Source organism: Selaginella moellendorffii, unplaced genomic scaffold (assembly GCF_000143415.4).
Source record: "Selaginella moellendorffii unplaced genomic scaffold, v1.0 SELMOscaffold_39, whole genome shotgun sequence".
Classification (NCBI taxonomy): domain Eukaryota; kingdom Viridiplantae; phylum Streptophyta; class Lycopodiopsida; order Selaginellales; family Selaginellaceae; genus Selaginella; species Selaginella moellendorffii.
Genome location: NW_003314300.1, coordinates 1167145 through 1192279, shown reverse-complemented (window position 1 = coordinate 1192279; position 25135 = coordinate 1167145). Strand labels below are relative to the sequence as shown.

The 25135-nt window shown below is 44.1% G+C and overlaps 4 protein-coding genes and 1 pseudogene across 7 annotated transcripts; all 5 read left to right on the top strand.

Moving 5' to 3' along the window:
- Positions 1–45: 45 nt before the first annotated feature.
- Positions 46–2298, top strand: LOC112349523. The gene is made up of 4 exons (XM_024684109.1): positions 46–1452; positions 1514–1895; positions 1960–2091; positions 2151–2298. The coding sequence occupies exons 1-4, from the start codon at positions 56–58 to the stop codon at positions 2175–2177; spliced, it is 1938 nt and encodes a 645-aa protein (XP_024539877.1). The 5' UTR covers positions 46–55; the 3' UTR covers positions 2178–2298.
- Positions 2176–3988, top strand: LOC9660110 (class V chitinase). Its single transcript, XM_002979029.2, has 5 exons — positions 2176–2221; positions 2315–2387; positions 2477–2948; positions 3015–3745; positions 3804–3988. Exons 3-5 carry the CDS (start codon positions 2668–2670, stop codon positions 3953–3955), a joined length of 1164 nt encoding a protein of 387 aa, XP_002979075.2. The 5' UTR covers positions 2176–2221; positions 2315–2387; positions 2477–2667; the 3' UTR covers positions 3956–3988.
- A 1455-nt stretch (positions 3989–5443) lies between these two features.
- LOC9660109 (vacuolar protein sorting-associated protein 26A) lies at positions 5444–10868 on the top strand. 4 transcript variants are annotated; one of them, XM_024684113.1, is made up of 11 exons: positions 9046–9210; positions 9279–9353; positions 9408–9480; positions 9537–9581; positions 9643–9754; positions 9803–9869; positions 9926–9970; positions 10020–10075; positions 10141–10316; positions 10377–10594; positions 10636–10868. In XM_024684113.1, the coding sequence occupies exons 1-10, from the start codon at positions 9130–9132 to the stop codon at positions 10544–10546; spliced, it is 900 nt and encodes a 299-aa protein (XP_024539881.1). In that variant the 5' UTR covers positions 9046–9129; the 3' UTR covers positions 10547–10594; positions 10636–10868. The 4 variants fall into 4 exon arrangements, with proteins under 4 accessions (XP_024539882.1, XP_024539881.1, XP_024539880.1 ...); XM_024684112.1 differs by having other exon boundaries at positions 10630–10868; XM_024684114.1 differs by lacking the exon at positions 9046–9210 and adding an exon at positions 5444–5532 and having other exon boundaries at positions 10377–10857.
- LOC112349500 lies at positions 5541–7742 on the top strand (annotated as a pseudogene).
- A 1093-nt stretch (positions 10869–11961) lies between the features above and the next one.
- Positions 11962–14991, top strand: LOC9660108 (4-coumarate--CoA ligase). Its single transcript, XM_024684110.1, has 7 exons — positions 11962–13698; positions 13773–13971; positions 14029–14174; positions 14248–14315; positions 14409–14511; positions 14640–14777; positions 14834–14991. The coding sequence occupies exons 1-6, from the start codon at positions 12550–12552 to the stop codon at positions 14748–14750; spliced, it is 1776 nt and encodes a 591-aa protein (XP_024539878.1). The 5' UTR covers positions 11962–12549; the 3' UTR covers positions 14751–14777; positions 14834–14991.
- The last annotated feature ends 10144 nt before the right edge of the window (positions 14992–25135 follow it).

Below are 25135 nucleotides of genomic sequence, written 5' to 3'. Positions count from 1 at the left end.
GATGGTGCCACGTGGTCTATGAATCTTTTGGGGACGTGGCGGACTGGAAAGGCTGATGTGCCGCGGTGTCACTGGCCAGACACCGATGGCCTTGCTGTCAGGTCTTTTGACCGCCCGATCTCGGGATAGTGAGATTTTAGGGTTCTTCGTTTCGTCGATGGCGCTCGAGGATGATCCTCTGCAGGCGCTGCCAGATTCTTCCTCCGAGTGCGATGCATCACCTACATTCTCGTTTCCCTGCGCGCCGAGCGCGGATTTGCATCCGATGCCACTGCGTCTCTGCAGCGCCGGATCTGGTTTCAGCTTCGACGTGGTGGATCGAGGAGATTCGCAGCAGCAAGAGGTTCTGGAGCTCCCCATGCCGGAGGTAACGAAATGCTGGGAGGTCGATTCGACTAGCTCTAGCTCCATTTCGGAGATCGTAGAACTAGTGGAAACCGGATGTAATTTGCAAGAGGAGGCAGCGAGCGGGGACAGTCCCGGGCCGGATCGAGGCTCCGGCGAGGAGAAATCTGCGTCTCCGTCGAGCAATGGCTCGCCCTCGCGCAAGGAGGAGGGGGAGGACAGATCTTTGCCCGCCAGGGCCGAGTCTGCGCGCCACGGCCATGGAATTTTGGGGCAGCTCATTGGGACTTGCGACGACATTGATCGCCACTGCGATGTTCTCGACGTGGTGAGGAAGGGCGTCCACAACTGGAGGATGGTGGCGAGGATGTCTGGATGGCTGGCTTGCCGTGGGTGCTGTCACAGGCCAGCGAATTGCTGCCACCATTCCACTGGATCTCCAAAAAGTCCTGGTGGTCACTCTCGGAAACTCTCGCAAGACACCACTGCCTCGACGAATTCCAACTCGTCCAATTGCTGCGCGAAGAAATCCACGCTTTCTCCACTGCGGCAGCACCACCCAGAACATTCTTCCTCGTTCTCGAAGAGAGAGTCACTGGCTGCCACTACTGCTACACCCGCCACCCCGGGCCCTTGCTGTGTGAGCAACGGTGGTAGAAGATCCGGAGCTACGCCATTAAGATCTTTCAAGCTCTCTTCCTCGGACGAGCTCTCGGTTCACGTTCCTCCTGGGATGATCGGCCTCGCCTGGCTCGACACCGAGCCCCTGCTGCTAACGTCCAAGTCGTACACCTTTCCAGCGACGTCCTCGTTCTCGCTCCAAGAGCTCGCGTTGGAGAGCACCAGAGTCCTCCATCACGGCTATCTCCACAGAGTTTCCATCCTGGAAGGAAAGCTTGGAGTGGCATGGATTGACGGACAAGCCAAGGTGTTGGAACCCGGAGTTCACGTACTTTCCTGCTCGTCCTTTGCGTATACCACTGCCGATGACCGGGATTCTTCTCACAAAGAGGTGGCGCTGGGGCCGTACCGAGTGGTCACCGTGAGAGAAGACGAGGTTGGCATCAAGTACTGCAACCGCAAGCCACACTTGCTCTACGCCGGCAGGTTCGTTCGTCTGTGTGTTCTTTCCAGTTTCTAGTCTTACGTTTGTGACAGATGCGTGTAGGCATTTGATTGACATATCCAAGGTGGAAGTTTTCGCTGGATTCGAGTCGCTCAAGATCCGCAAGACGACTGCGTCCGACCTGGTTGCGTGCTCGAGAGACGAGATGATGGTGGAGGCCCAGGTCTCGTTTCGCTGGCAGATCTCAGCGCAGGACATTGCCTTTGCTCGCGGAGCGTCCGTGCCCGACATTGAGAACGCCGTGATCGCGAAGGTGAAGAGGGCGTTCGCGATCGTCTTCTGGTGCTTGAGGGGCGACGAGATAACGGAGCCTTACTCGCAGGTGAGGGAGGACGGCACTCTTCACATATCCGGACCGATGAAGGCCTTCTCGAGCGACATCACGAAGAAGTGCTTGGAAGCTGTGGTGGATCTCTTTGACGAGGTCTGTTCTTTCTCTTGCCTGTTCTTTCTTTTGGCTTTAGCTTTTTGTCTGTGTTTGTTTCCAGGGATGGTCAGTGACTTTCTGGGGGATGTGGTTTGAGACTCTAAAACTCAAGCGCTACTCTCGGATCAGACCTATGAAAGGTCTTCAAGACGTTCAACTTGAAAGTAAAAATTCCATGGCCAGAAAAAAGAAGGTGAGCGTTCTTCAATCAAGCACAGTGCGATAGCTAAGCTTTTCTGTTCTTTGTCACAGGTACAAATAGTTTTGACAGAAGATTGAAGTCTCCTCTCCAAATTGGAAGACAATTTGTTGTTTCAGAAAAGGTATCAGCTACAGACGAGTAACAACTGTTTTGAGTTTCGATTTCTTATTAAGAACTTCCTACTGTTGCTGCGGCGTTGTCTTTTGGATTCTAGTTATTGTCTCCTAGTGACAAACCGGCAGGCCATCGGGAACCCCTGTGTTCGTCTTCATCCTGGTCCCCACGAGGTAAACAGCATAAGTGTGACTTTCTGTTGTCCATTCTTTCCAAACGCGGATCAAGATGATGATCAACTCGCTTGTAATATGTTTTGCAGTTCTGAGCGTCGCATTCTTTCGTTTTGATCCCGGTTTAGCGGAAGCTCAACAAGCACCTGCGAGAGCACCCGCGGTAGCACCCGTAGGAGCACCCGTAGGAGCACCAGCGAGAGCACCGCGGAGCTCACCACCTGGAGATGAGAAATGGGACAAAGTCAAGGTTGGTTACTGGCCATCCTACGCCTCGCAGATGTTCCCAGCATCGGATCTCAGCACAGACGTGTACACGCACCTCTGCTTCGCGTTCGCGAACGTCAACAGCACAACTTTCCGGGTGGAAATCCCGGTGGAGACGATGGATGTCGCGCGAGAGTTTACGAGCCTGGCCAAGAGCAAGAATCCGCTCATCAAGACCCTCGTCTCGATAGGTGGCGCCGGGGCCAACACGACGGTCTTCTCGCAGATGGCGAGCAGCAGTTCCAGCAGGGGCGAATTCGTGCGGAGTAGCATCTCCTTGGCACGAACTTACGGGTAAGTTAACACTATCTTCCGTAGTTCTTGGAACAATAGATCTGACTTTGTGTGATCGCTTTCCAGGTTTGATGGCATCGACGTGGACTGGGAATTCCCTCACTCGGCAGCCGACATGACCAACATAGCTTCGCTCTTCTCCGAGCTCCGCCAACAAATCGATTCCGAGGCGCAGTCGACGTATCGCAGCCGACTGTTACTCACTGCAGCGGTGTACTACAGCAACATGGCCAGGGACCCTTCGATTCCGGGCATGCGCTACGAGTACCCAGTACAAACCATGGCTAGAACACTCGACTGGGCGAACATCATGTGCTACGACTACCACGGCACCTGGGAGCCATCTCTCACCGGCGAGCACTCGGCTCTCACAGATCTCTCGTCAAATCTAAGCTCCAGCTATGGCATCCAATCGTGGCTGGATGGCGGGCTTCCTCCTCACAAGGCGGTGATGGGCTTGGCCGCGTATGGGCGATCGTGGCTGCTGGCAAACTCGTCGCTGGATCACGGCGTCGGTGCTGCTGCGCGGGGGCCCGGGCCGGCGATGCCGGGTGGAAGTGCCGAGACGGGGGTCCTGTTCTACAGCGAGATCCAGGAGTTCATCCGGTCGAAGAACGCGACAGTGGTAGACGATAGCGAGACGAGCAGCGCGTACGCGTTTGCTGGGGATTTGTGGGTGGGATTTGATAACCAGGCATCGATCGAGAAGAAGGTGGAGTTTCTCAAGAGCAAAGAGATGCGTGGGTTTTTCTTCTGGACGGCAAGTTTTGATAGCGGCGCGGTGCTCACCACCACAGGCAAGTTCTTTCTTGCTTTGTTTATACATTCGATGTGATTTTCGTTCTTGTTGCACAGCCTCCCAGACGCTTGATCGGGAAAGTGTACCTCCACCATTTCCTGGACCAAAAGATGGAGAGAAATCAGGGGCTTTGCGAAGCATTAGATTCGAAAAGAGTAGGCTAGTCTTGTGGATCCTCCTGTTTGCTTTTCCCAATCTTCTCCGTTGACGGAATGGCGTTGATATTCTCAATATTAATTCGTACATGTATACAAACCATATTAGTAGCGACAAGTCATCACAGATTAGGGTTAAGGTGGCACATTAGGGTTTGAAGAGTTCTTGGGCAGTGGGAAATGGCGTGTGTGTGAGGTCAGATGTAGTAGCAAGGGCGCTAGAAAAGATGAAAAGCTCAGAGGTAGAAGAAAAGCAGATTGTCCAACTTCTCGGTGGCTTCAAGCTTGAAGACGACAAGAAAATGGAGGTGAAACAAGAATTGAAGCAACTGAATGAAGGATTCAAGCACGCAATTGCAAGATACCTAGAAGTAAGTGCATCAGGGGTTGGCCATGGGCCTTTTGTTGTCATAGAGACTGTGTCCTACGACTCTTGGGAGATCTGGTCTCTTTCAATGGAGACTTCTTGGAGATTGGGATTCTTTTACGAGCTTGAGGGAGGAGAGTTTGGGACAGTTTATCTCTTTGGTGACCCTTCCAGTTTGCACGAGGCAACAGCTTCATGGTTTGTTCTAGAAGTGTCAGAACAAGCGGCTAACTTCTTCACAACTCACTTTCCAGCAAAGGATGTGCCAAGGTTCTGTGAATTGGTATTTGTTGCAGGCAGCACCACTTTCAAGTTAGCAAATGGATCTCGCAAAGAACCAAATGCTTCATTCTCGAGTATTGATTATGCAGAGTACTCAAGGTGTGCCATCGAAGTCGCGTACAAAAATGAAGATATAAAAACACTTAAAGCAGAGGTTAAGGGATGGGAACAGGCTAGATGCCGTTTAGCGATCGGAATTAAAATCAAGTAAAAAAAAACCTCAAATGCTCTGCATGTCAAACTCAACTGCTTCTGGAAAGAAGCTGGGAAGAGGCGCAAAGACATTGATTTTAGTCCGAAGGTGTGCTCCAAGGATAATAGAGACAAATTCTGTTTGAAGTTTCTGTTGAGCTGGTTGTCTACAAATGTTGAGCCAAAGCATGACTTTCTTGTGGAGTGGGATCTCTATGAACTCCAAAAGCACATTATGACTGCCCTCTTCAGAGAGTACCAGGGGAACGGGATCGTTGTTGACAGGTTGCCAGTGAACCCCGAGATCGAACCCCAAGATCGATGATATGCTTTATTGTAGCAGAGACGATGGGAGAAAAATGATTCTCTGTGACAATGCCGAGGTAAGCTTTCATTATAATTGCTTGAACTAATTCTTTGGTTTTTGCAGTGTAAGGTTGGATGGTACCATTTGGATTGTGCTGGGTTTGCAGACGATGAACCACTTGATGACATCATCTTCTGTGTCTAGCTATAATGTGGAAGTGATACAAAGCAAGGCAAGGACTCAAAATACACTGAAAATTCGTTCCATGCAGAGACAAGATATGATCAAAGAGTGAAACTCTGTACTTCTTCCTAGAAAGACAAACCTTAATGTTCATGTTAATGTTAATGTTCAAACCTTAATGCCCTAGATGCTTAGAATATTCTCTATTTCTGTGCGAAAGAGCACAGCAATTCGCGGGAGCATTTGGTCAGCCGTGTGTCATCTCGATCGATCTCTCCGACATGGAGTCGCGCAAGCAGGTCTGGACCTAGCGGGGTTAGCAATCTTTCGTCTTTCCCAGGAGAGCATCAAGAAGGAGAATAGCCAGATGGGGATGGTGCCTCTTTTCCAGGGCCAGGAGAGTGTTACTGGCGCGGTCGGTTGGATCATCCTTGTTTCCCAATTTTTAGTAATTTTTTTTTCTGTTTAGGTGTGTATCGATCCCCTTCCCGGCCGGAAGATCGAGCATCAAGGAGTGAAAATTGAGCTTCTTGGCCAAATAGGTGAGTTTTTGCGTTTCTCTTGTTTCGCTGATTTTGGTTTGTGGATTGCCAGAGTTTCTACGACTTCACTTCGACCGAGGGAATTTCTACGACTTCACTTCCTTGGGTGTGTGAGTTTGTTTCTTGCTCTAGATTGTCATCTGATACTTCCGTTTCGTGTTTTACAGTGAGGGAGCTCGATGTTCCGGGTGTGATTCACGAGAGGAAAATCTATCCTTTTGAGTTTTCGTCAGTGGAAATGCAATATGACTCGTAACAATGGTGTCAACGTGAGGCTTAGGTAGAAATTCACGGCTTGGATATTTTTTGTAATGGATTGTTTTGCCAGATATGTTCTTAAGGTGACTATAACTCGCAGCTACGTACCTAAGATTGTGGAATACTGGGTAATGAGATACTTGTGGAGAAACATTCATCGCTCTTACGCTTTGTTTTTACCAGGTTCGAAAACTTCTAGTGCACCCCGACGTGAACAACAGTATCAAGGTGAAAACATCGATAGTTTTCTTTTTAAAAAAGCTTTTTCTCTTTGTAGATGGAGGTCGGCATCGAGGATTGCTTGCATATCGAATTCGAATACAGTAAGAGCAAGTGCGTTTCGAATACGTGGAAACATGCTTTGTGTCAACTGGGCGTGAGTGCTTTTTCTGTGCCAGATTCCACTTAAAGGATGTAATCGTCGGGAAGATTTACTTTCTTCTGGTCCGCATCAAGATAAAGCATATGGAGATGGAGATTAGAAAGTGCGAGTCGACCGGCTCAGGGGAAATCCCGGTGGAGAACATCGATATCGCGCGAGAGTGTACGAGCCTGGTCAAGGCCCTCCTCTCGATAGGTGGCGCCGGGGCCAACACGACGTTCTTCTCGCAGATGGCGAGCAACAGTTCCAGCAGGGGCGAATTCGTGCGGAGTAGCATTACGAAGTTACGGGTAAGTTAACACTATCTTCCGGAGTTCTTGGAAGAATAGATCTAACTTTGTGTGATCACTTTCCAGGTTTGATGGCATCGACGTGGACTTGGAATTCCCTCACTCGCCAGCCGATATGACCAACATAGCTTCGCTCTTCTCCGAGCTCCGCCAAAGAAATCGTCTTCGAGGCACAGTCGACGTATCGCAACCGATTGCTACTCACTGCAGCGGTGTACTACAGCACCATGGCCATGGACCCTTCGATTCCGGGCATGCGCTACGAGTACCCAGTACAAACCATGGCTAGAACACTCGACTGGGCGAACATCATGTGCTACGACTACCACGGCCTGGGAGCCATCTCTCACCGGCGAGCACTCGGCTCTCACAGATCTCTCGTCAAATCTAAGCTCCAGCTATGGCATCCAATCGTGGCTGGATAGCGGGCTTCCTCCTCACAAGGCGGTGATGGGCTTGGCCGCGTATGGGCGATCGTGGCTGCTGGAAAACTCGTCGCTGGATCACGGCGTCGGTGCTGCTGCGCGGGGGCCCGGGCCGGCTATGCCGGGTGGAAGTGCCGAGACGGGGGTCTTGTTCTACAGCGAGATCCAGGAGTTCATCCGGTCGAAGAACGCGACAGTGGTAGACGATGGCGAGACGAGCAGCGCGTACGCGTTTGCTGGGGATTTGTGGGTGGGATTCGATAACCAGGCATCGATCGAGAAGAAGGTGGAGTTTCTCAAGAGCAAAGAGATGCGTGGGTTTTTCTTCTGGACGGCAAGTTTTGATAGCGATGCGGTGCTCTCCAGCACAGGCAAGTTCGTTCTTGCTTTGTTTATACATTCGTGAGCGATTGATGTGATTTTCGTTCTTGTTCAGGCGCTTGATCGGGAAAGTGTACCTCCACCATTTCCGGGACCAAAAGATGGAGAGAAATCAGGGGCTTTGCGAAGCATTAGATTTGAAAAGAGTAGGTTAGTCTTGTGGATCCTCCTGTTTGTTTTTCTCAATCTTCTCCGTTGACCCACGTTGAAATAATATCGTATATTAAAACACATTAGGGTTTGAAGGGTGGCAGAGGCTAGGGTGTTAGGAAAAAGGAAAAGCTTAGAAAAAAAACAGATTGTCCAGCTTTTCAAGTTCAAAGACAACAAACAAATGGAGGCACAGCAGGAATTGAAGCGACTGAATGAAGGATTTAAGCATGCTGTTGCAAAGTACTTACAAGTAAGTGCATCAGGGATTGGCCATGGGCCCTTTGTCATTGCAGAGACTGTGTCTAGCGGCACCTGGGAGATCTGGTCTCTTTCAATTGAGACTTGTTGGAGATTGGGATTCTTTTACGAGCTCGAGGGAGGAGAGTTTGGGACAATTTATCTCTTTGGTGACCCTTCTGAAGTGCATGAGGTGACAACTTTGTGGTTTGTTGTTGAAGTGGTGGAACAAGCAACTAACTTTTTTGCGACTCACTTTCCAACAAAGGATGTGCCAAGGTTCCACAAATTAGTTCACACTAAGGGCAGTACCATTTTCAAACTAACAAATGGATCTTACAAAGAATCAGATGCTTCCTTTTCAAGTATTGACGATGAAGAATACCCAAAGTGCACTATTGAAGTCGCATACAAAAATGAGGATGTGGAAACACTCAAAGCAGAGGTTAAAGGATGAGAACAAACTAGGTGCCGTTTAGCGGTTGAGATTAAAATTGAGTCGAAAAGAACCTTGGATACTCTACATGTCAAACTTAACTGTTTCTGGAAAGAAGATGGGAAGAGGTGTAAAGACCTCAATTTTAGTCCAAAGGTGTGCTCTGAGGATAATAGGGACAAATTCTGCTTGAGGTTTCCTTTGAGCTGGTTGTCTTCAAATGTTGAACTGAAGCATGACTTTCTCGTGGAGTGGGATCTTTATGAACTCCAAAAGCACATTATGGATCTCCTCTTCAGAGAGTACCAGAGGAACAGGATCATTGTTGACAGGTTGCCACTGAACCCTGAGATCGATGACAAGCTTTATTGTAGCTGCCAGGGGAGAGATGATGGGAGAAAAATGATTCTCTGTGACAATGCTGAAGTAAGTTTTCATTATAATCGCTAGAACTAATTCTTTGGTTTTTGCAGTGTAAGGTTGGATGGTACCATATGGATTGTGCTGGGTTTTCCGACGATGAAGCACCTGATGAGGTCATCTTCTACTGTCAACAGTGTCTAGCTATAATGGCACGATCTTGGAAGTGATATAACAACGTATATTGAAAATTCGTTCCATGCAGAGGTGGCGGAGACGAGTATATCAAAGAGTGAAACTCTGTACTTCCTAGAAAGACAAACCTTAATGTTCTGATCTGGCATGGACGTACATTAGCCCTAGATGCTTCGAATATTCTCTATTTCTGTGAGCTAGAGCGCGAAAGAGCAAGGGCACGAGAGGGCGGCAGCAATGCAGAGCCTCTTCGCGGGAGCCTTTGGTCAGCCGTGTGTCATCTCGATCGATCTCTCGGACATGGAGTCGCGCAAGCAGGTCTGGACTGTGCCTTCGCTCTTTCTTGACCTAGCGGGGTTAGCTTAGCAATCGTTGGTCTTTCCCAGGCGAGCATCAAGAAGGAGAATGGCCAGATGGGGATGGTGCCTCTTTTCCAGGGCCAGGAGAGTGTTACTGGCGAGGTCGGTTGGATCATCCTTGTTTCCCAATTTTTAGTAATTTTTTTTTCTGTTTAGGTGCGTATCGATCCTCTTCCTGGCCGGAAGATCGAGCATCAAGGAGTGAAAATTGAGCTTCTTGGCCAAATAGGTGCGTTAGTTTTTGCGTTTCTCTTGTTTCGCTGATTTTGGTTTGTGGATTGCCAGAGTTTTACTTCGACCGAGGGAATTTCTACGACTTCACTTCCTTGGGTGTGTGAGTTTGTTTTTTGCTCTAGATTGTCATCTGATACTTCCGTTTCGTGTTCTACAGTGAGGGAGCTCGATGTTCCGGGTGTGATTCACGAGAGGAAAATCTATCCTTTCGAGTTTTCGTCAGTGGAAATGCAATATGACTCGTACAATGGTGTCAACGTGAGGCTCAGGTAGAAATTCACGGCTTGGATATTTTTTGTAATGGATTGTTTTGCTAGATATGTTCTTAAGGTGACTATAACTCGCAGCTACGTACCTAAGATTGTGGAATATAAGGATTTCTGGGTAACTTGATACTTGTGGAGAAACATTTTCATCGCTCTTACAATTCGTTTTTCCAGGTTCGAAACTTTCAAACGCACCCCGACGTGAACAACAGCATCAAGGTGAAAACATCGATAGTTTGCTTTTGAAAAAAGCTTTTTCTCTTTGTAGATGGAGGTCGGCATCGAGGATTGCTTGCATATCGAATTCGAGTACAATAAGAGCAAGTGCGTTTTGAATACGTGGAAACATGCTTTGTGTCAACTGAGCGTGAGTGCTTTTTCTGTGCCAGATTCCACTTAAAGGATGTAATCGTCGGGAAGATTTACTTTCTTCTGGTCCGCATCAAGATAAAGCATATGGAGATCGAGATTAGAAAGCGAGAGTCGACCGGCTCAGGTGCCAACGCTTACAACGAAAGCGAAACACTTGCAAAGTTCGAAATCATGGATGGAGCGCCTGTCCGCGGTGAGAACTTCAAGTCTTTTGTTCCCCTCTCCTTTCAGATCTAACAATGCTTTTCCTCAGGTGAATCCATTCCCATTCGGCTCTTCCTGAGCCCCTACGAGCTGACCCCGACTTACCGAAACATCAACAACAAGTTCAGCGTCAAGTACTTCCTCAACCTCGTTCTGGTGGACGAAGAAGACAGACGCTACTTCAAGCAGCAGGAAGTGGTCCTCTACAGGGTCGACTGAGCACGCACACGCAAATCCGATTCTCAGTTTTGTATACTACTCTAGGAGGTAAGCTATTTCACGCGTTTGCAGCTATATTTCAGTTTTAGGAAGCCTGCCCGCGGAGTATTCACCTGAGAGGCCAGGCCAGAGAAATCCCGTGTGCGGCAAGTACTAGGCGGGCGAGCTCATCTTTTTTCTTTCTGGTTTCCCTGACCAAATAATCTTGTTTATAGCTTGATCGATTTCTTGCTTAGGAACCCAAAGCGTTTTCACAGAAGATCTTCATGGTTTCTTGACTTGTTGCGAGAAGAAGTCCAAGGTTTTATCTCTGTGATCTTTATTCCTTTGCAGCCACTTTCATAACTTTCTCCACGTCTGATAGAAACCCGTAGTGGGTCCTTACGTGATACACGTAGCGCTTCTTCTCGTCATCCAGAGTGGTGGGGATGATCTCAAATTCCAACTTGGCCAGAGTGGAGTGAGTTGCCCCGCATGATGCAAATCCAACAAGCGAACACCCGTTCAAAGAAAAGGTGGTGAAAGCTGGTTGTAGATTAAAAAAAACAAATATCGAAAATGTGATGTGGCTTGGCATTTATGCCTGTTGACAGAGGTTACCAAAATTTATTCACAGGATTTTGTAAGAACTTGAGAGGATTCCCGCGTCGTCCACATGAAACACGATGTTCTTTCTAGATTGTGATCTGAGGACCGCACGGTACCGCCATGGATTCACTGTACAGCATGCGGTTTTTTTCTTTTGTGTGTGTGCTAATTTTGATTTGCAAAGTACGTTTTTTTAATTTGTTCATCAACTTTCGCAATCGCCCACTTTCTTTACCTTGCTCCCGCACTCGACTATAACACTTCTCTGTGTGCAAATTCACCATCTTTGCCTCGCCCAAAGCCAAATTTGTGTGTGTGTGCATGAGCTATGCATGGCGAAAGAACATGATCTCTGCGTACTTGCAGCAACTGACTTCAACGCCAAGATGCCCGGTCCGCGGAAGGAAAATTCCGCAGAAAACAAAACACTCAAAGTCCAAACAGATCAAACCATCTGAACACGAGTTTGGAGTTTGGTAGCCTCCCGAAGACTTTTTCTCTTTGTTCAAACTCTCCCTCCTGTTGCCCCTGCTGCTGCCACGAAGAATTTTTCTTCAGCTCTTCAGCCTATTGTTGAACTTGTCATCATTTGCGTTGAAATCATCAAAACTAGAGAAAAAGAAAGGGCGTCAAGCAAAAGAAAAAGAAAAGAAAAAAGCTATTTGTCCCCACATTGATACTCTTTTAAGCAACCATTCAAAACCTTCGTCACCAAACTGTTTTCTCTCCACACCAACCTCACCTACTGGTCTCAAGAAAAACACAAACTGTAATTCCATTCTCCAAACTTAAAAGATGTAATTCTTCTTAAGTCACAAAATACCGCTTCACGGCAACTGGTGTCGTAGGTGAAATCGTGCGCGCAGCAGCCATTGGAGAGGTGGTCCTGGGGATGGAAAATTTCGGGACCACCTTTCTCGAGCGCCCATCAAAAACCTAAAACAGTTCCACACCTTGTTCTTGGCTCTCTCGCTCTCTCTCTCTCTCTCTCTCTCTCTGTGGAGCTTAAAATCCTTTTTCTTTGCGGTTTGATTGATCTTACACTGCTGCTACTGCGCGCTGCTATTGCTTGGTGGTGGTGGTGGCAGTGGGAGCATCTTTTTGTGCGGCTGGAATCGAAGCACGAAGGTGTGTGCAATCGGGAGATCCGAGGAAGACGCTGCCACACTAATCGCTTTTGGAAATTTGGAGAAGGAAAACGAGGAGGGAGGAGCTTGTTTTGGTTCTTTTTTTGTTTCCCTTCTTTCCTTCTTTCTTTGTAGCCAAGCCAGGGGAAAGCGTGATCGAGAACACAAAGAAGAAGTTCTAGCATTTGTTCTTCGCTAGTGGGCGATGCTCTATCGACTCCCATTGCCGAATTGATCGATCGATCCAAGAAGAGAAGCCAAAAAGGAGGAGAAGAGAAGCTCGCTCCAATGGCGCCCACAATCGAGACCCAGCAGCAGCAGCAGCAGCAGCAACAGCAACAGCGAAGCGCCACCACCACCGCCAAGACAATGCCACATTTGCGCAATCCCTCCCCTGAATCGCAAACCCGCGAGTACCTCTACAGATCCAAGCTGCCCGACATCGCCATCGCCAACGACACCCCCTTGGTCGACTACGTCCTGGAGCGCGCGGCGCGCTTCTCGGCCCGTCCGTGCGTCATCGACGGTAAGTCGGGCACGACCCTCACGTACGGCCAGGTGGCCGTACAGTCCGCGCGGCTCTCGGCGTCACTCGCCGCGCGTCACGGCCTCCGCCGCGGCGACGTTGTCATGCTCCTCCTCCCCAACTGCATCGAGTTCGTGCTCGCCTTCCTGGGCATCCTCCGCCGCGGCGCCGTCGCCACCACCGCCAATCCCTTCTACACCGCCCGCGAGGTGTGCGAGCAGGCCCGTGCTTGTAACGCCCGGATCGTCATCACGCTCTCGCCTTACGTCCCCAAGCTCGCGGAGCTCGATCCGGACGTGGTGATCTTCACGATCGATGCTCCACCACCGCCCCAAGATGGAGAAAACTCTCGCCAAGATGGAGAGAACTCGCCAAGGAGAAAGCTGGTCCTTCCATTCTCCACGCTGCTCGAGGAGCCCGAGGTGGAGCCTGAGCTGGAGCCCGAGGTGGTACAGCCGGACGACGTGGCGGCACTCCCCTACTCGAGCGGCACCACCGGATTGCCCAAAGGGGTGATGCTCACGCACCGCGGGCTCGTCACCAGCATCGCCCAGCAGGTGGACGGCGCCAATCCAAACATCTACTGGACGCCCGACGACGTCGTGCTGTGCGTGCTGCCGCTCTTCCACATCTACTGCATGAATTCGGTGTTCCTGTGCTCGCTGCGCGTCGGAGCCACCATTCTCATCATGCCCAAGTTCGAGATCGCGGAGCTCCTGGAGCTCATCCAGCGCCACCGCGTCACCATCGCGCCGTTCGTGCCACCCATCGTTCTCGCCATCGCCAAGAACCCGATCGTGGACAAGTATGATCTTTCCAGCGTCCGGATGGTGCTGTCCGGCGCCGCGCCGCTGGGGAAGGAGCTCGAGGACGCGTTTCGGGCTCGGCTACCGCTGGCGGTACTCGGTCAGGTAGAGTTTTCGAGCTTTGCAGCATTTGCCTAGAATGGGGGTTTTTGATTCGTGGATTTTTTTTCTTCTTCCAGGGGTATGGGATGACTGAAGCTGGGCCTGTGATCGCCATGAATCTGGCATTCGCGAAAGAAGTTTTTCCAGTCAAGCCTGGATCTTGCGGAACGATCGTGAGAAACGCCACTGCCAAAGTGGTGGATCCCGAGACTGGAGTGTCACTTCCACACAACCAAGCTGGAGAGATTTGTATCAAAGGAGCCCAGATCATGAAAGGTGGAAAAACTTCTTCTTTGTGATTCTTTTGTGTTCTAACTTTTGATTCACTGGCAGGCTATCTGAATGATCCAGAGGCAACTGCACTGACGATCGACAAGGAGGGCTGGCTTCACACCGGAGATGTCGGATACATCGATGACAATGACGAGGTTTTCCTGGTGGATCGTGTCAAGGAGATCATCAAATTCAAAGGTTTCCAGGTTGGTTCTTTGTCACTTTTGGTGTATTTCGACTTGCAAGTATTCATTTTTCTTACAAGCTCGTATTTTGTAGGTGGCACCGGCTGAGGTTGAAGCGATTCTCACGTCGCATCCGTGCGTTGCTGATGCTGCAGTGATCCCGTAAGTAGCGGAAACTAATCATATAACTCTCCCTCCAGGAATGCTGGAGCTTTGATCGAATCAAGCAACTCAAAATCTAAATTTTTCTTGCAGGAAAAAGGACGAAACCGCCGGAGAACTGCCCGTAGCATTCGTGGTGATTGCAAATGGCTTTAAAGTATCGGAAGAGGAGCTCAAGCTGTTCGTATCACAACAGGCAAGTTTCCAATCTCTTCTCTGCTCTTCCATTCCCATCGCAGCAGTGATCGCAGCAGTGCGGCGTTAAATGAAGCATGACACGCAGCCAGCTCTCTCTTTGAATGCGAACTTACTTCTGCCATACAGGTTGTCTTCTACAAGAAAATCCACAAAGTTTACTTCGTGGACTCCATACCCAAGTCACCGGCAGGAAAAATCCTGAGAAAGGATCTGAGAAGCAAGCTGGAGCTAAACTAAGTTTCCACACACTCACACACACACAAGGTTGGTGCAAAGGAGATTCACTGAAACTTTAGTGACCAAACTTGTGTGTTCTTCAGGGATAAACATCAATTTTCACACGAGAGCGATAAATGGGAAAGAGAGAAAAAAGAAAAGATCAAAAGAAAATGTACAGCAGATTATTAACGCTTGATGATTGATCCATTCGCCACGCACCTTGAAACGCAAAGTTTGGTTCTTTTCAGGACTACAAAAATGGATCAAAAAGAAAAAATCGACCAAAGAGCTATCACTTTCTTTGAGATAAGTCCAAACGCAAAACAATTCAAGCAGTGCTAAAACGAGGTGTATACGTAGACGGCAGGATTCGAACCTGCGATTTCTAGTCGTGCCCCATTAACCACTACGTCTACATTAGCAGCAGTTTAACTTGGTAACTATTCAAGTTTCCTTGCATAACTTCACTGCTGCATAGAATAATAGCCTTAATTTCTTCCATATCACATAATCATGTACTTCTGACGAAAATCGTCCGGCTGAGCACTCCAATCGAGCTCTTCCAGTGTGGAGAGATGCCAAGAAAGCTGTTTGTGAATCTGCTAAGGAAGAGTGCCGAGGCCTGGAACGTGATGATCAAGAGCTATGTATGGGAATGGTCTCTTTGATTCCCTGCTACTCTAGCACCTCCTCTTGGAGTTTGTCCCCCAGCAAAAACCTTAGCAGCGAATTCACCCTTCAATATCCGACTTGGAGGACTCTTCCTCACCAGTTTTACTCGTCGCGTCATCTCTCGATTCTTTCTCGTCTCCTGTCTGAGGTAAGACTATCGTCTTGGTTTCGTTGTCTCCATTCGAGGCCTGACAAACCATGATGGTGTCTAAGAACAGGCACGCCACTGCACAGTCGATTTTGGCGCTGGCTTGCTTCTTATCAAGTGTGATGGGATGACGTTGACAACTTCCTCATTGCATCCCATACCTGTTGGTGAAAGACTAGAAATAAAACTCATGAGAAGTGATGATAACCATTACTATCTCTGTGGCTAGCACAAATTTGTCCAGTATACCTCTGGAACAGCAATCACACCGAAGTCTTTCTCCAAACGCTCTGCCAGGAGAGTTCTTGTACCAGGTACAATCTTAGATTTGCATAGAATTCTAATTTGTGTTTATTCTTCCAGGGATATGGGATGACTGAAGCTGGCTGGATCTTGTGGAACGATTGTGAGAAATGCCACTGCGAAAGTGATAGATCCTGAGACCGGTGTGTCACTTGTATCAAAGGAGTCTGGATCTGGAAACATTGATCTCTGTTTCAATTTTTCTCAAATTTTTGTGCTATCTTGAACATTCCTGAGGCAATTGTATTGGCGAGTAACAAGGCATCTTTGCTTCACGAAAATCGGTCTGATTCAAAATGTAAATCAGACCGCACATTGCATGCGTCACATGTAAGCTCCCATTGGTCTGCAGAGCATATTCCGGTAAATATTTCTATGTTTAATTTTTATAATATATTCTTTCTGAAATGAAACAATATTACCAATCATAGCTATTCATCCAATCCATTCAAGGTGGCACTGTCTTTGTGTAATTTCTATTTACAATACAGTTTTCACCCATTCATGGATGGTAATGAATATGTGATTGCATATATTACATTATACATGTGTGGATTTATTTTTTGTTTTGATATATATGCAAAAATATTATGCACACAATCACTTTTTAATTGCTACATAAACAATTGAAACATTATACATGGGCATGACACAAGACTACTACATCATTGTCATTTTAAAAAACACAAAGTCACTGTCCACTACCCTAAACAGGAACAAAATAGGGTTCTGTACATTCACTTGGAAAATCTATAATATATAGAATTAGGGTTAATAGCACAGTTGTGAGGAGGAAGCAATGAGCTATGGCTGAGTGTGATGTGCTGATTGCTAAAGATAGTGGTGAGTTGCTTCGCTTTATTAGGGTGCTAGAGCAATGTTTATTTGAGTTTGTGAGGCAGCTGATTGAGAGGGATGAGATCCCTGGATTGGAAGGGAGACAATGGGCATTTCTTGGGCCACACCAGCTTGTTTATACCTAAATTGGCCACCAAGGATCAGTTTAATGCTTGGACAAGATCTTATAGGAAAGCTTTGGTGAAGATCAAAAAGCTAGGGCAAAAAGACAAGTGTGAGCTGATTTCATTTAACAAAGACAATAAAGTGCAATTCCTCACGAATATGGTATTGCATAGAGGAAATGACTAAGTGACACTTGCTAGAATTTCGTAGTTCTTGGTAGGCAACATGATGAGAACTATAAGAAAAGATTGGCTAAAGAGGAGAAGTCATATCAAGAAGAAAATGATCTAATTCCTGTGGAAGAACTTCAGCAGCTAGTGCTTCAAAAGCAAGATATGAAAGAAATGGTAGAGGCAGAGATCTTAAAAATTATAAATCCATTTGAGGAAGAAAGTGGTGTCAAATTTTTGCATTATGCTACTTCAATCCAAGGATTCACAGACAAGAATTTTTGTTTGGAATGTGAAACTTGTGGCAAAGTTTTACATTTGTTCCTGGCAACTCATTTAATCTCAAATGGCCATAAAGTTGTAGCTGATAAAAAGATCAAACAACTATGCCATTTGATGACGGCTTCATTTTTCAGGTTTGTTTGATAAACCAGAGGAGGAGGAGTCTCCACCAAGGCAGCCACAAGCAGAGCCTAGTACTCCCGTGGCTACAAGATCTCAGCAAAAAGCTGATCCACTTATTCCCGGCAAGGACTGTCACACACAGTGGGAGAGTTAGCTATTTATCGCAAGTAGCTCATGATGCTCAAGACTCTGGCTATTAGTGATGGAGCAGCTTCCTCCTGAACCATGCACAGTTTGTGCAGCTCTCCAATCACTAGAAGCAAAACAAGGAATACAACTCTTTGATACATAACAACGTTTAGGAGCTTGTTTCTCTCCCACCAGGCAGGAAAATCATCAATTCCAGGTGGATATTCAAGCACAAATTGGATGCCAGTGGAGTGGTGACGAGCTCACTTTGTAGCAAGAGGATTAAGTCAAGTACCTGGTGTGAATTTTTCTGAGACTTTTTTGCCGGTGGCTAAAATGCCTTTTATAAGAATTATTCTCTGTCTTGGAGCATATTGGGATCTAGAAGTCCGTCAGCTTGATATCAAGACAGCATTTTTATATGGCAAGCTTAAGGAGGAAGTCTATATTTCTCAGGTCCATTGGCTTTATAAGAAGATGCAATATGTATATTTTTAGCTCTAGAGATGTGTTTTCTATTGTAGTTCTATATGTTGACAATAATATTGTGCCAACAATCATCAGCTATTTGCATGACAGGTTTTATCCCAATTCAAGATTTCAGCAACTGGACGTCTTTCTTATTGCCTTGGGATCCAGGTGCTTCAGGACAGAGAAGCAGCAGTCATCAAGCTCTCTCAAGCACATTATGTTGAAGAAATCTTGCATAAGTTCCACATGCAAGATTGCAAACCCATGGATCCAGGTGTTCTATTGTCTATTGAGCAAAGTCCCAACTCCGAGGAGGAGAAACCAGTAATGGCGAGAGTTCCGTATTGACAAGCAGTTGGATGCCTTATTTATCTAGCCATCAGTACCAGACCAGACATGGGATTTGTAGTTGGAGCAGTCTCAAGATTTCTTGAGAATCCAAGAGAAGTTCATTGGAGTGTTGTTAAACGAATTTTCAGGTATTTGTGAGGTACAGCAACACATCAATTGAGCTACAGAAGCAGCAGCAGCATGTCTAGCAGCAATGGGAGCTCCATAAGTATACAACTTGTTGGCTTTACAGACTCAGATTGGGCTGGTGACAAAGATACAAGAAGATCAACTTCAGGATATCTTTTCATTCTGGATGGTGGACTTGTCAGCTGGAGCAGCAAGTGACAAGCAATCACAGCACTTTCATCCACTGAGGCTGTATATATTGGTGCAACAACAGCAGCTCAAGAAGTGAGGTGGTTTACAGATTTTCTGGAGCAGATTGGCGTTCTAGTGTAGCAGTCAGTGACTTTTTTTTGTGACAATTGAAGTGTGATCAAGTTGTCGAAGAATCCGAAGTTCCACAGCCACACCAAACGCTTTGAGATAAAGGTAGGTTCTAGCGAACAGAGTGCAGCTGGGATATGTTTTGATGAAGCAGATGACAGTAGACATTATGACAGGAGCTTGAGCAAAGACAAGTTTCAACAACATTGGCAAAAGATTTATGTGGATAAAATGAGCAGACACATATATTTACGTGGTTAGTTAGGGGAAATAGAGTATTTCGTTTCACTAGAAAACTAACACTGACAAAATCATTCTGGGTTGATGCTTGATCGAGCTAAAGTGGTTCACGACTTGGTATGTGAGTGTTGCTTTGACACCAATGTGGTAGTAGGAACAGCTTTGTTTGAGATGTTTTCTAGAGTTGGAAACTTGTCATCCATGGGATGCCTTCAATAGGATATCTCTAGTGGTTGCATGCTCTAATTTCAGCTATGGTGGAGCATGGTTACTACTTGTTGTCTTCCAAAGGATGCCATTGAGGTGTAACAATGGATAAGATAGCTTTTTGATCATGATTCTCAGCATAACTTGAGTTTTCTTTCCAAAGCTTGTTATTAAAGGACGTGAATGTGCCATATGAATTATCACAAATGTGTAGTGCCAAGAACTTTTCACCTTTGCATATGGTTTGCATGATGTAGATAACTATTTATCAAATAGATATCGAGGGACTCTAGAGTTTCTATTTATTGCTTGTATGGAAGCTTTGAATTTTGCAATATTGTAAATTGTGTCATCTGGAGTTTTGTTCACTGCAAAAGTAATATATGTGTAATTGAAACATGTGATAAGAAACTTATATTCATGAGTAGGAATTTCAACTATAATCTTTAGCCACTCCTTTGGCTTGTCTATAATGCATATTAATTTTTTTAACTTTAAAGACTTTACATGTTGAATTTGGTCAATTTGTACAAGCTTAGCTATGAGTTCTCCAAATGCACAAGTTTATAAGCATCTTACTTAACCTTCACTAAAGACTAAAAACCAAAATAATAAAAGAGGCCTTTATAAAGTGAAAGGAAAGATATATTTTGCACCACACCACAAACATAAAACTAATTGGGTTATTAAACCATGTTGTACTGTCATTTTAAGTGTGCAAGTGCCAAACAAGTGTTTGAAATCATTATTATAATATTTTCAAATACCATCCTCACTTAAGTCTGCCATAAAATGGAGTTGCTCAATATTATGGATAAGGTTTTTTTTTACAGCAAATTGCCTAAGCTTGCATTCAAATATAGCAAAGCAAGTTAAAGTGGAAATAAAGGTGAAATTTTAAATGATCTTTTGACAAGTTAAGATAAGCATATTGATATTTAGGTGTCCCCTTCCATATACATGGTTAACTGTAATGTTGATATGGTAGATGGGATCACTACAAAAAATAACTGTTAATACACTTTATTGAAGGTTTATATTGATGATTATTGTCATAAATTTAGAACATTGTCCCCACAAGTTGTTAAGTCTTATAATGGCTAATAAGCATGTTATCGAATTCAAAAGATTTCCTCTTTCAAATAGGATCCTAACTGTTTATGATCTCAAGTGTGACAGTAACGATCTCCATTGTTCCTGGCTTGTAGAAAGAGACTAAAAACATATCAATACCATTCCGTTTGAACAAGTTGTATATGTCTAAGTTACATACTTGGATGTTATGCACACAAGATTTATTTCTTGTAAATGGCAAAGGGGGATTTCCAATCAAGTCATTAGGGCTTGGCACTTGAGTGCCTCAAGCGTTTGGTGAATTTTTTTTTCACTTGTCTACATAACAATTTTTTGGAAGTGCTTGTCCACCATATTATTAAGAAGGTCTGCAATTCTTTTGGCTCTAGGGTGTTTGCCAGGTTCTTTATCACAAACATTGCTAGATTACCCAACTTTAGGGATTTATGCTAGTGGTGGGCTAATGAAGAGTAAAGGTGGAGGTGGCACCAATGGTTGTAGTAATGGCAAAGGTGGTGGTAGGGGTGGTGGTGATAGTGGTGGTGGTGGCGGTGATAGTAGTGGAAGATCTTGATCATGTATCAATAGCACAATGTTTTGATCTATTAGCATGATTGAAGTTGGATTCTATCTAGTATCCGCAATTGTGAGTCTTGAACTAGTGATAGAGTAAATAAAGCTGATGCATCTGAGTGTGTAGGAGATGGCTAGAGTAATGTGGTAGTGTGATCTTTAAACAACAACATCTTCATTAATGTGTCGATGGACATGTCAAATATAAAGTTTTCATAAATGCCAAATTCAACTTCTCGTGCCCTCTTGGTTCTGATATCTTTTTTAAATGGTATTATTTTCCTTTTTTCCAAGTAAGGAATTTTAGTTAGTCAAACTAAACATAGAAAATAAAAAATTCAAATTTCAAGCAAACAAGACAAAAGAGGTGGCCACCTCAGGCATTTTCATGGCCAGCTCCAGACAGATGCTAGCTATATATCAAAGGATAACATTTTAGTGAGGGCAATTAGTATTATTGCATATGTAGAGATGAAAATGATGATTTGAATGAGTACATATTTGGTTGTTATAACTTCGCATATGTCTTTTAAAAATGGATTTTGTCACCTTTTTGTATTATATTGTGAGCTTTTGCTTGGGCTCATAAGATGGATGTAAGCAACCAAAAGGAACGACTCGAGAGACAATCCATAAGGGTTCAAATATATAAAGAAATGGCTTATGAATAAGAGTGCACCCTCTTTTCCAATCAGTTAAAAGTCTTGGGATATTTGGGGTTAAATGTCCTTGGGTTTGAGTAGTACTGGGCTGGGTGACCTCCCGAGAAATTCAAACTTAAAAGTTTACATTTGGTATCAGCATGGATCTCGGGTCCAACTCTATTGATTGGCTTAAAGGAATTGCATGACTCTATTGGTTGGTTTAGAGGAATTGCACCATATGTTAATTGACATATGGCATATCCTAAGTAGGGTGTCAAGAGAGCAAGGGAATTGCACCATATGTTAATTGACATATGGCATATCCTAAGTAGGGTGTCAAGAGAGCAAGGCTTTTAGGAGAGTTATGTCCAAACTCTTGTAAATGCAAGGTTGAGGTTTAGTCAAGTTAAGTCCAAAAAGAAAGTCATCAAAGACAAAAGATCAAACATGTAAATCATTTTTTTGTCTTCAAGAGATGATTTGCAACAAAGTGTAATCCTATTACTCTTATTCAAATCATACAATCAAGTGGTCTCTATCAATGCATGTTGGGTATGATGGACTTACAAGTGGTGATATGGGATGGATAACAATAAAGTGCTAAATCATTGTGCTTAGGCTTGCTAATAAAAAATCTAAGTTATAAGGCTCTTGGGAAACCTTATTATTATTCCTTGAGTAGTTTGGTGTTGGATTATTTTTGAATTTGGTCATTAAGAGAGTGATATAAGCTTGTCTATATTGTGAAAAAATTTAGTGGTGTTAGATGTTGTAACTTCTATAAAAGGAGTGGTATTTATGTTGTATTTTTTCAAATCAAGTTGACATTTAATATTCACATAAATCTTTATAATAGTGGTATAGGTATTACTTGTGGTATTACTCAATTGATGATTAATCATTATGATACTTATATCATATCCATGTGATTATAAACAATGTGTTATAAAGTAAGTTATATCTTGTTATGAATTGATGAATTATTTAGAGATCATTTGTTGAGCATAATTTTGTTATGTTTAACTTTTGAATTGATGCAAATATACTCTTTATTAACTTTTGCATTATAAACTTAGGCTTATAGAAGGATGTTGTGATTTTACCATGAATTCTTCTTTGGCATTGATGTTGGTTGATGCAAGATGTGTGATCATTGTTATATGTGATTTGGTTATAAGACTTTTTTGAGTTTTTAGTTATTTAAGTTATCATAGTTAATATTTCATTTGTTAGGAGTTGTTAGGGTAAACTTGAACATTGGAACCAATGAGCCAAAACCTTAGTGTTTGCATTTGGCAATCATTGATGTTATTTAGGATAGTTGATCATCCTTATTAAACATCTTACTTGATTACTATTAGTGATGGTTAGTTTGTCATTTTTTGAATTTGTAGATTCTTCTTCGAATAGTGATTGTGCATATTTAATTATGGGATGATTAATAATATTTTGTGATGGTTAATTGTTATCTTGGTAGCTTTTGGTTTTATGCATTACCATATATTTTTTATAGTTTATTTTGAATTGGTCTTTTGGGTTTATGATATCAATAGGATGTCATTAACTCTTGTTTTAGCAACTCTAGTTCTTTAGTATTGTTGATTATGATTTATTCTAATTGCCTAGTGTGATAATTGGCATTAACAAGTGTTTATTGGCATTTGTGATATTCATTTTGTTCTGCTGATTGTTACTAAAGTTCATTCTGTTAGATTAAAATGTTATTTCCATTGGATGATACATTCACAAATATTTTGTTAGTGTTACTAAATTAGATTTAGCATCTGTACTTGGTTGGATGAATATAAAGATTTCTATACACTTTTGCAGCCTAGAGAGCCAAGGTTAGTTAAATAACTTTAGCCCTTTGGGCTGCAAAAGTGCCTAAGGTGGCCACATAAGCTCAATCTCAGGCACTTTCGTGGCCCAAGGGTGTTGTAAATATGATTGTGGATATCAAAAGTTATATGTTAAAGAGTCCTTTAATATATTCTTCTTTTATTGTCATGATGGTAGGAGATCAATATTGCTTGTTCCCTTTTCAATCCCTCTTGTTCAAGTGTTACTAAACTAAACTTAATATCTATATTTCATTGGATGCATATAAGGAATGAATTTCTATGTTTTGTATTAGCTTGTTAAAAATCCTTGTATTGAGACTAATCTCTTAATATTGCTAGATGATAGCTTACTGTGTTTGTGGGAGGGGTTCCAAATATATAGTAGGGATAGTGGGTAGTGTAAATGATTAAATTTTCCATTCTACTTTAATCACTTAATTATGCCTTTGACTTCTTGGAGGAGTTTCACTCACAACTTTTGTAGGTCCTCATCCATCTTGGAGTACTTGTTTACCCCTAAATGCAATCTCAATACCATATTAGCTTCGCACTTAGTCCAAGTGCTCCATGTGTCTAATTTCACTTCTGACACCCAAAGATACCATTAACATTTCAGTATATTATATTAATGCTATATTCATTCCCCCTTGTCTCATTAGTAATCCTAGACCATTTGCAACATGGTCCCATCTATTCGAGATTGGGCCATCCATCCATAAGTGGTCATTTTATAACCACACTTTAGCAGCCTTAGGATGCCCTAAAACATGACAAACACCATCCTTTGATATCCCTCCTTCAGTCCCCACCAAATCCCTTTTCATTTATGATAATACTTGCTATCACCACCACTAGTATAGGGTCCAAAAGCCTATCTATTAAGCCCCACTAGCCTTTGAGACTTCTTCACCACATAACTATACCCTTAGTCATCAAGAGGACCACTCCTCTTTTTTTCCATGGTTTAGGATTTTGGGATGACATTTTGAAACACTGTGATTCAATGTGAGCTTTATAAATACTCCCACCACCTTCTACCACTAGGGTGTTCCAGCTATGTGGCTAAAGTTAGGTTTTGATGAGCCACACAAGGTATCCTAAATGGGTAATGCCACCCCCACTTGGATTGGGAGCATCCACCATCCAATTTCCCAAGGGAGCTAAAGTTAGCTTTGGAACACTTTCTTTGAGTGTGTAGAATTTAGGCTCCTCTTTCTAACAAGTGTGGAAGCTTTGCATGGTGAGAACTCTCTCCATTTTATGCATCTTTGTAAGATCTTACGTCTGAGTGGTCCTAAAACATGGACAGAGCTACCCATCATCTAGATTTGTGCATTTCCATTGTTTCTTGCCAATCACACTTTAATTCTTTCTTTCCCCATGCCATAGCAATCTTTGAGCATTAATTCTCAAGTGTCTAAAATTTATTTTCACTGTTGTTTATTGCATCATGCACCCCATGTTTTGCTATTTCTTTTGAGTCATAACTTTAATGGAGTTTTAAGCTAGATCCAAGTCATTTTTTCTAGTGTTGTATGATGAACGAAGTTGCATGCCTCTCTAACACATAAAGTTTTTACCTTTCTCATAATTTCTTATATTAGGATTGTAAATTCCTTTGTGATCTTGAATTTTTGTGTTAAATCATCCAATTTAGTGCATATCCTTATTTGAGTATGATCTTTGTTTCTGAGATATTTTCTCCCATCTTGCACTTGATTTTTGCAAATCTTTTGCATGAAGAGGATGACCTAGCTTCTTAGGTGATATCGAGCCACTTTCA

Bases quoted from the DNA above. Each gene is read 5' to 3' on its own strand.
- LOC9660109 (XM_024684113.1), top strand. From the start codon at position 9,130: ATGCAGAGCCTCTTCGCGGGAGCCTTTGGTCAGCCGTGTGTCATCTCG. The intron at 9,211-9,278 runs GTCTGGACTGTG...GGTCTTTCCCAG, and splicing joins ACATGGAGTCGCGCAAGCAG to GCGAGCATCAAGAAGGAGAA. The intron at 9,354-9,407 runs GTCGGTTGGATC...TTTTCTGTTTAG, and splicing joins AGGAGAGTGTTACTGGCGAG to GTGCGTATCGATCCTCTTCC.
- LOC112349523 (XM_024684109.1), top strand. From the start codon at position 56: ATGTGCCGCGGTGTCACTGGCCAGACACCGATGGCCTTGCTGTCAGGT. The intron at 1,453-1,513 runs GTTCGTTCGTCT...AGATGCGTGTAG, and splicing joins CACTTGCTCTACGCCGGCAG to GCATTTGATTGACATATCCA. The intron at 2,092-2,150 runs GTGAGCGTTCTT...TCTTTGTCACAG, and splicing joins CCATGGCCAGAAAAAAGAAG to GTACAAATAGTTTTGACAGA.
- LOC9660108 (XM_024684110.1), top strand. From the start codon at position 12,550: ATGGCGCCCACAATCGAGACCCAGCAGCAGCAGCAGCAGCAGCAACAG. The intron at 14,175-14,247 runs GTTGGTTCTTTG...CGTATTTTGTAG, and splicing joins TCAAATTCAAAGGTTTCCAG to GTGGCACCGGCTGAGGTTGA. The intron at 14,512-14,639 runs GCAAGTTTCCAA...TCTGCCATACAG, and splicing joins AGCTGTTCGTATCACAACAG to GTTGTCTTCTACAAGAAAAT.
- LOC9660110 (XM_002979029.2), top strand. From the start codon at position 2,668: ATGTTCCCAGCATCGGATCTCAGCACAGACGTGTACACGCACCTCTGC. The intron at 2,949-3,014 runs GTAAGTTAACAC...ATCGCTTTCCAG, and splicing joins TCCTTGGCACGAACTTACGG to GTTTGATGGCATCGACGTGG. The intron at 3,746-3,803 runs GCAAGTTCTTTC...CTTGTTGCACAG, and splicing joins CGCGGTGCTCACCACCACAG to CCTCCCAGACGCTTGATCGG.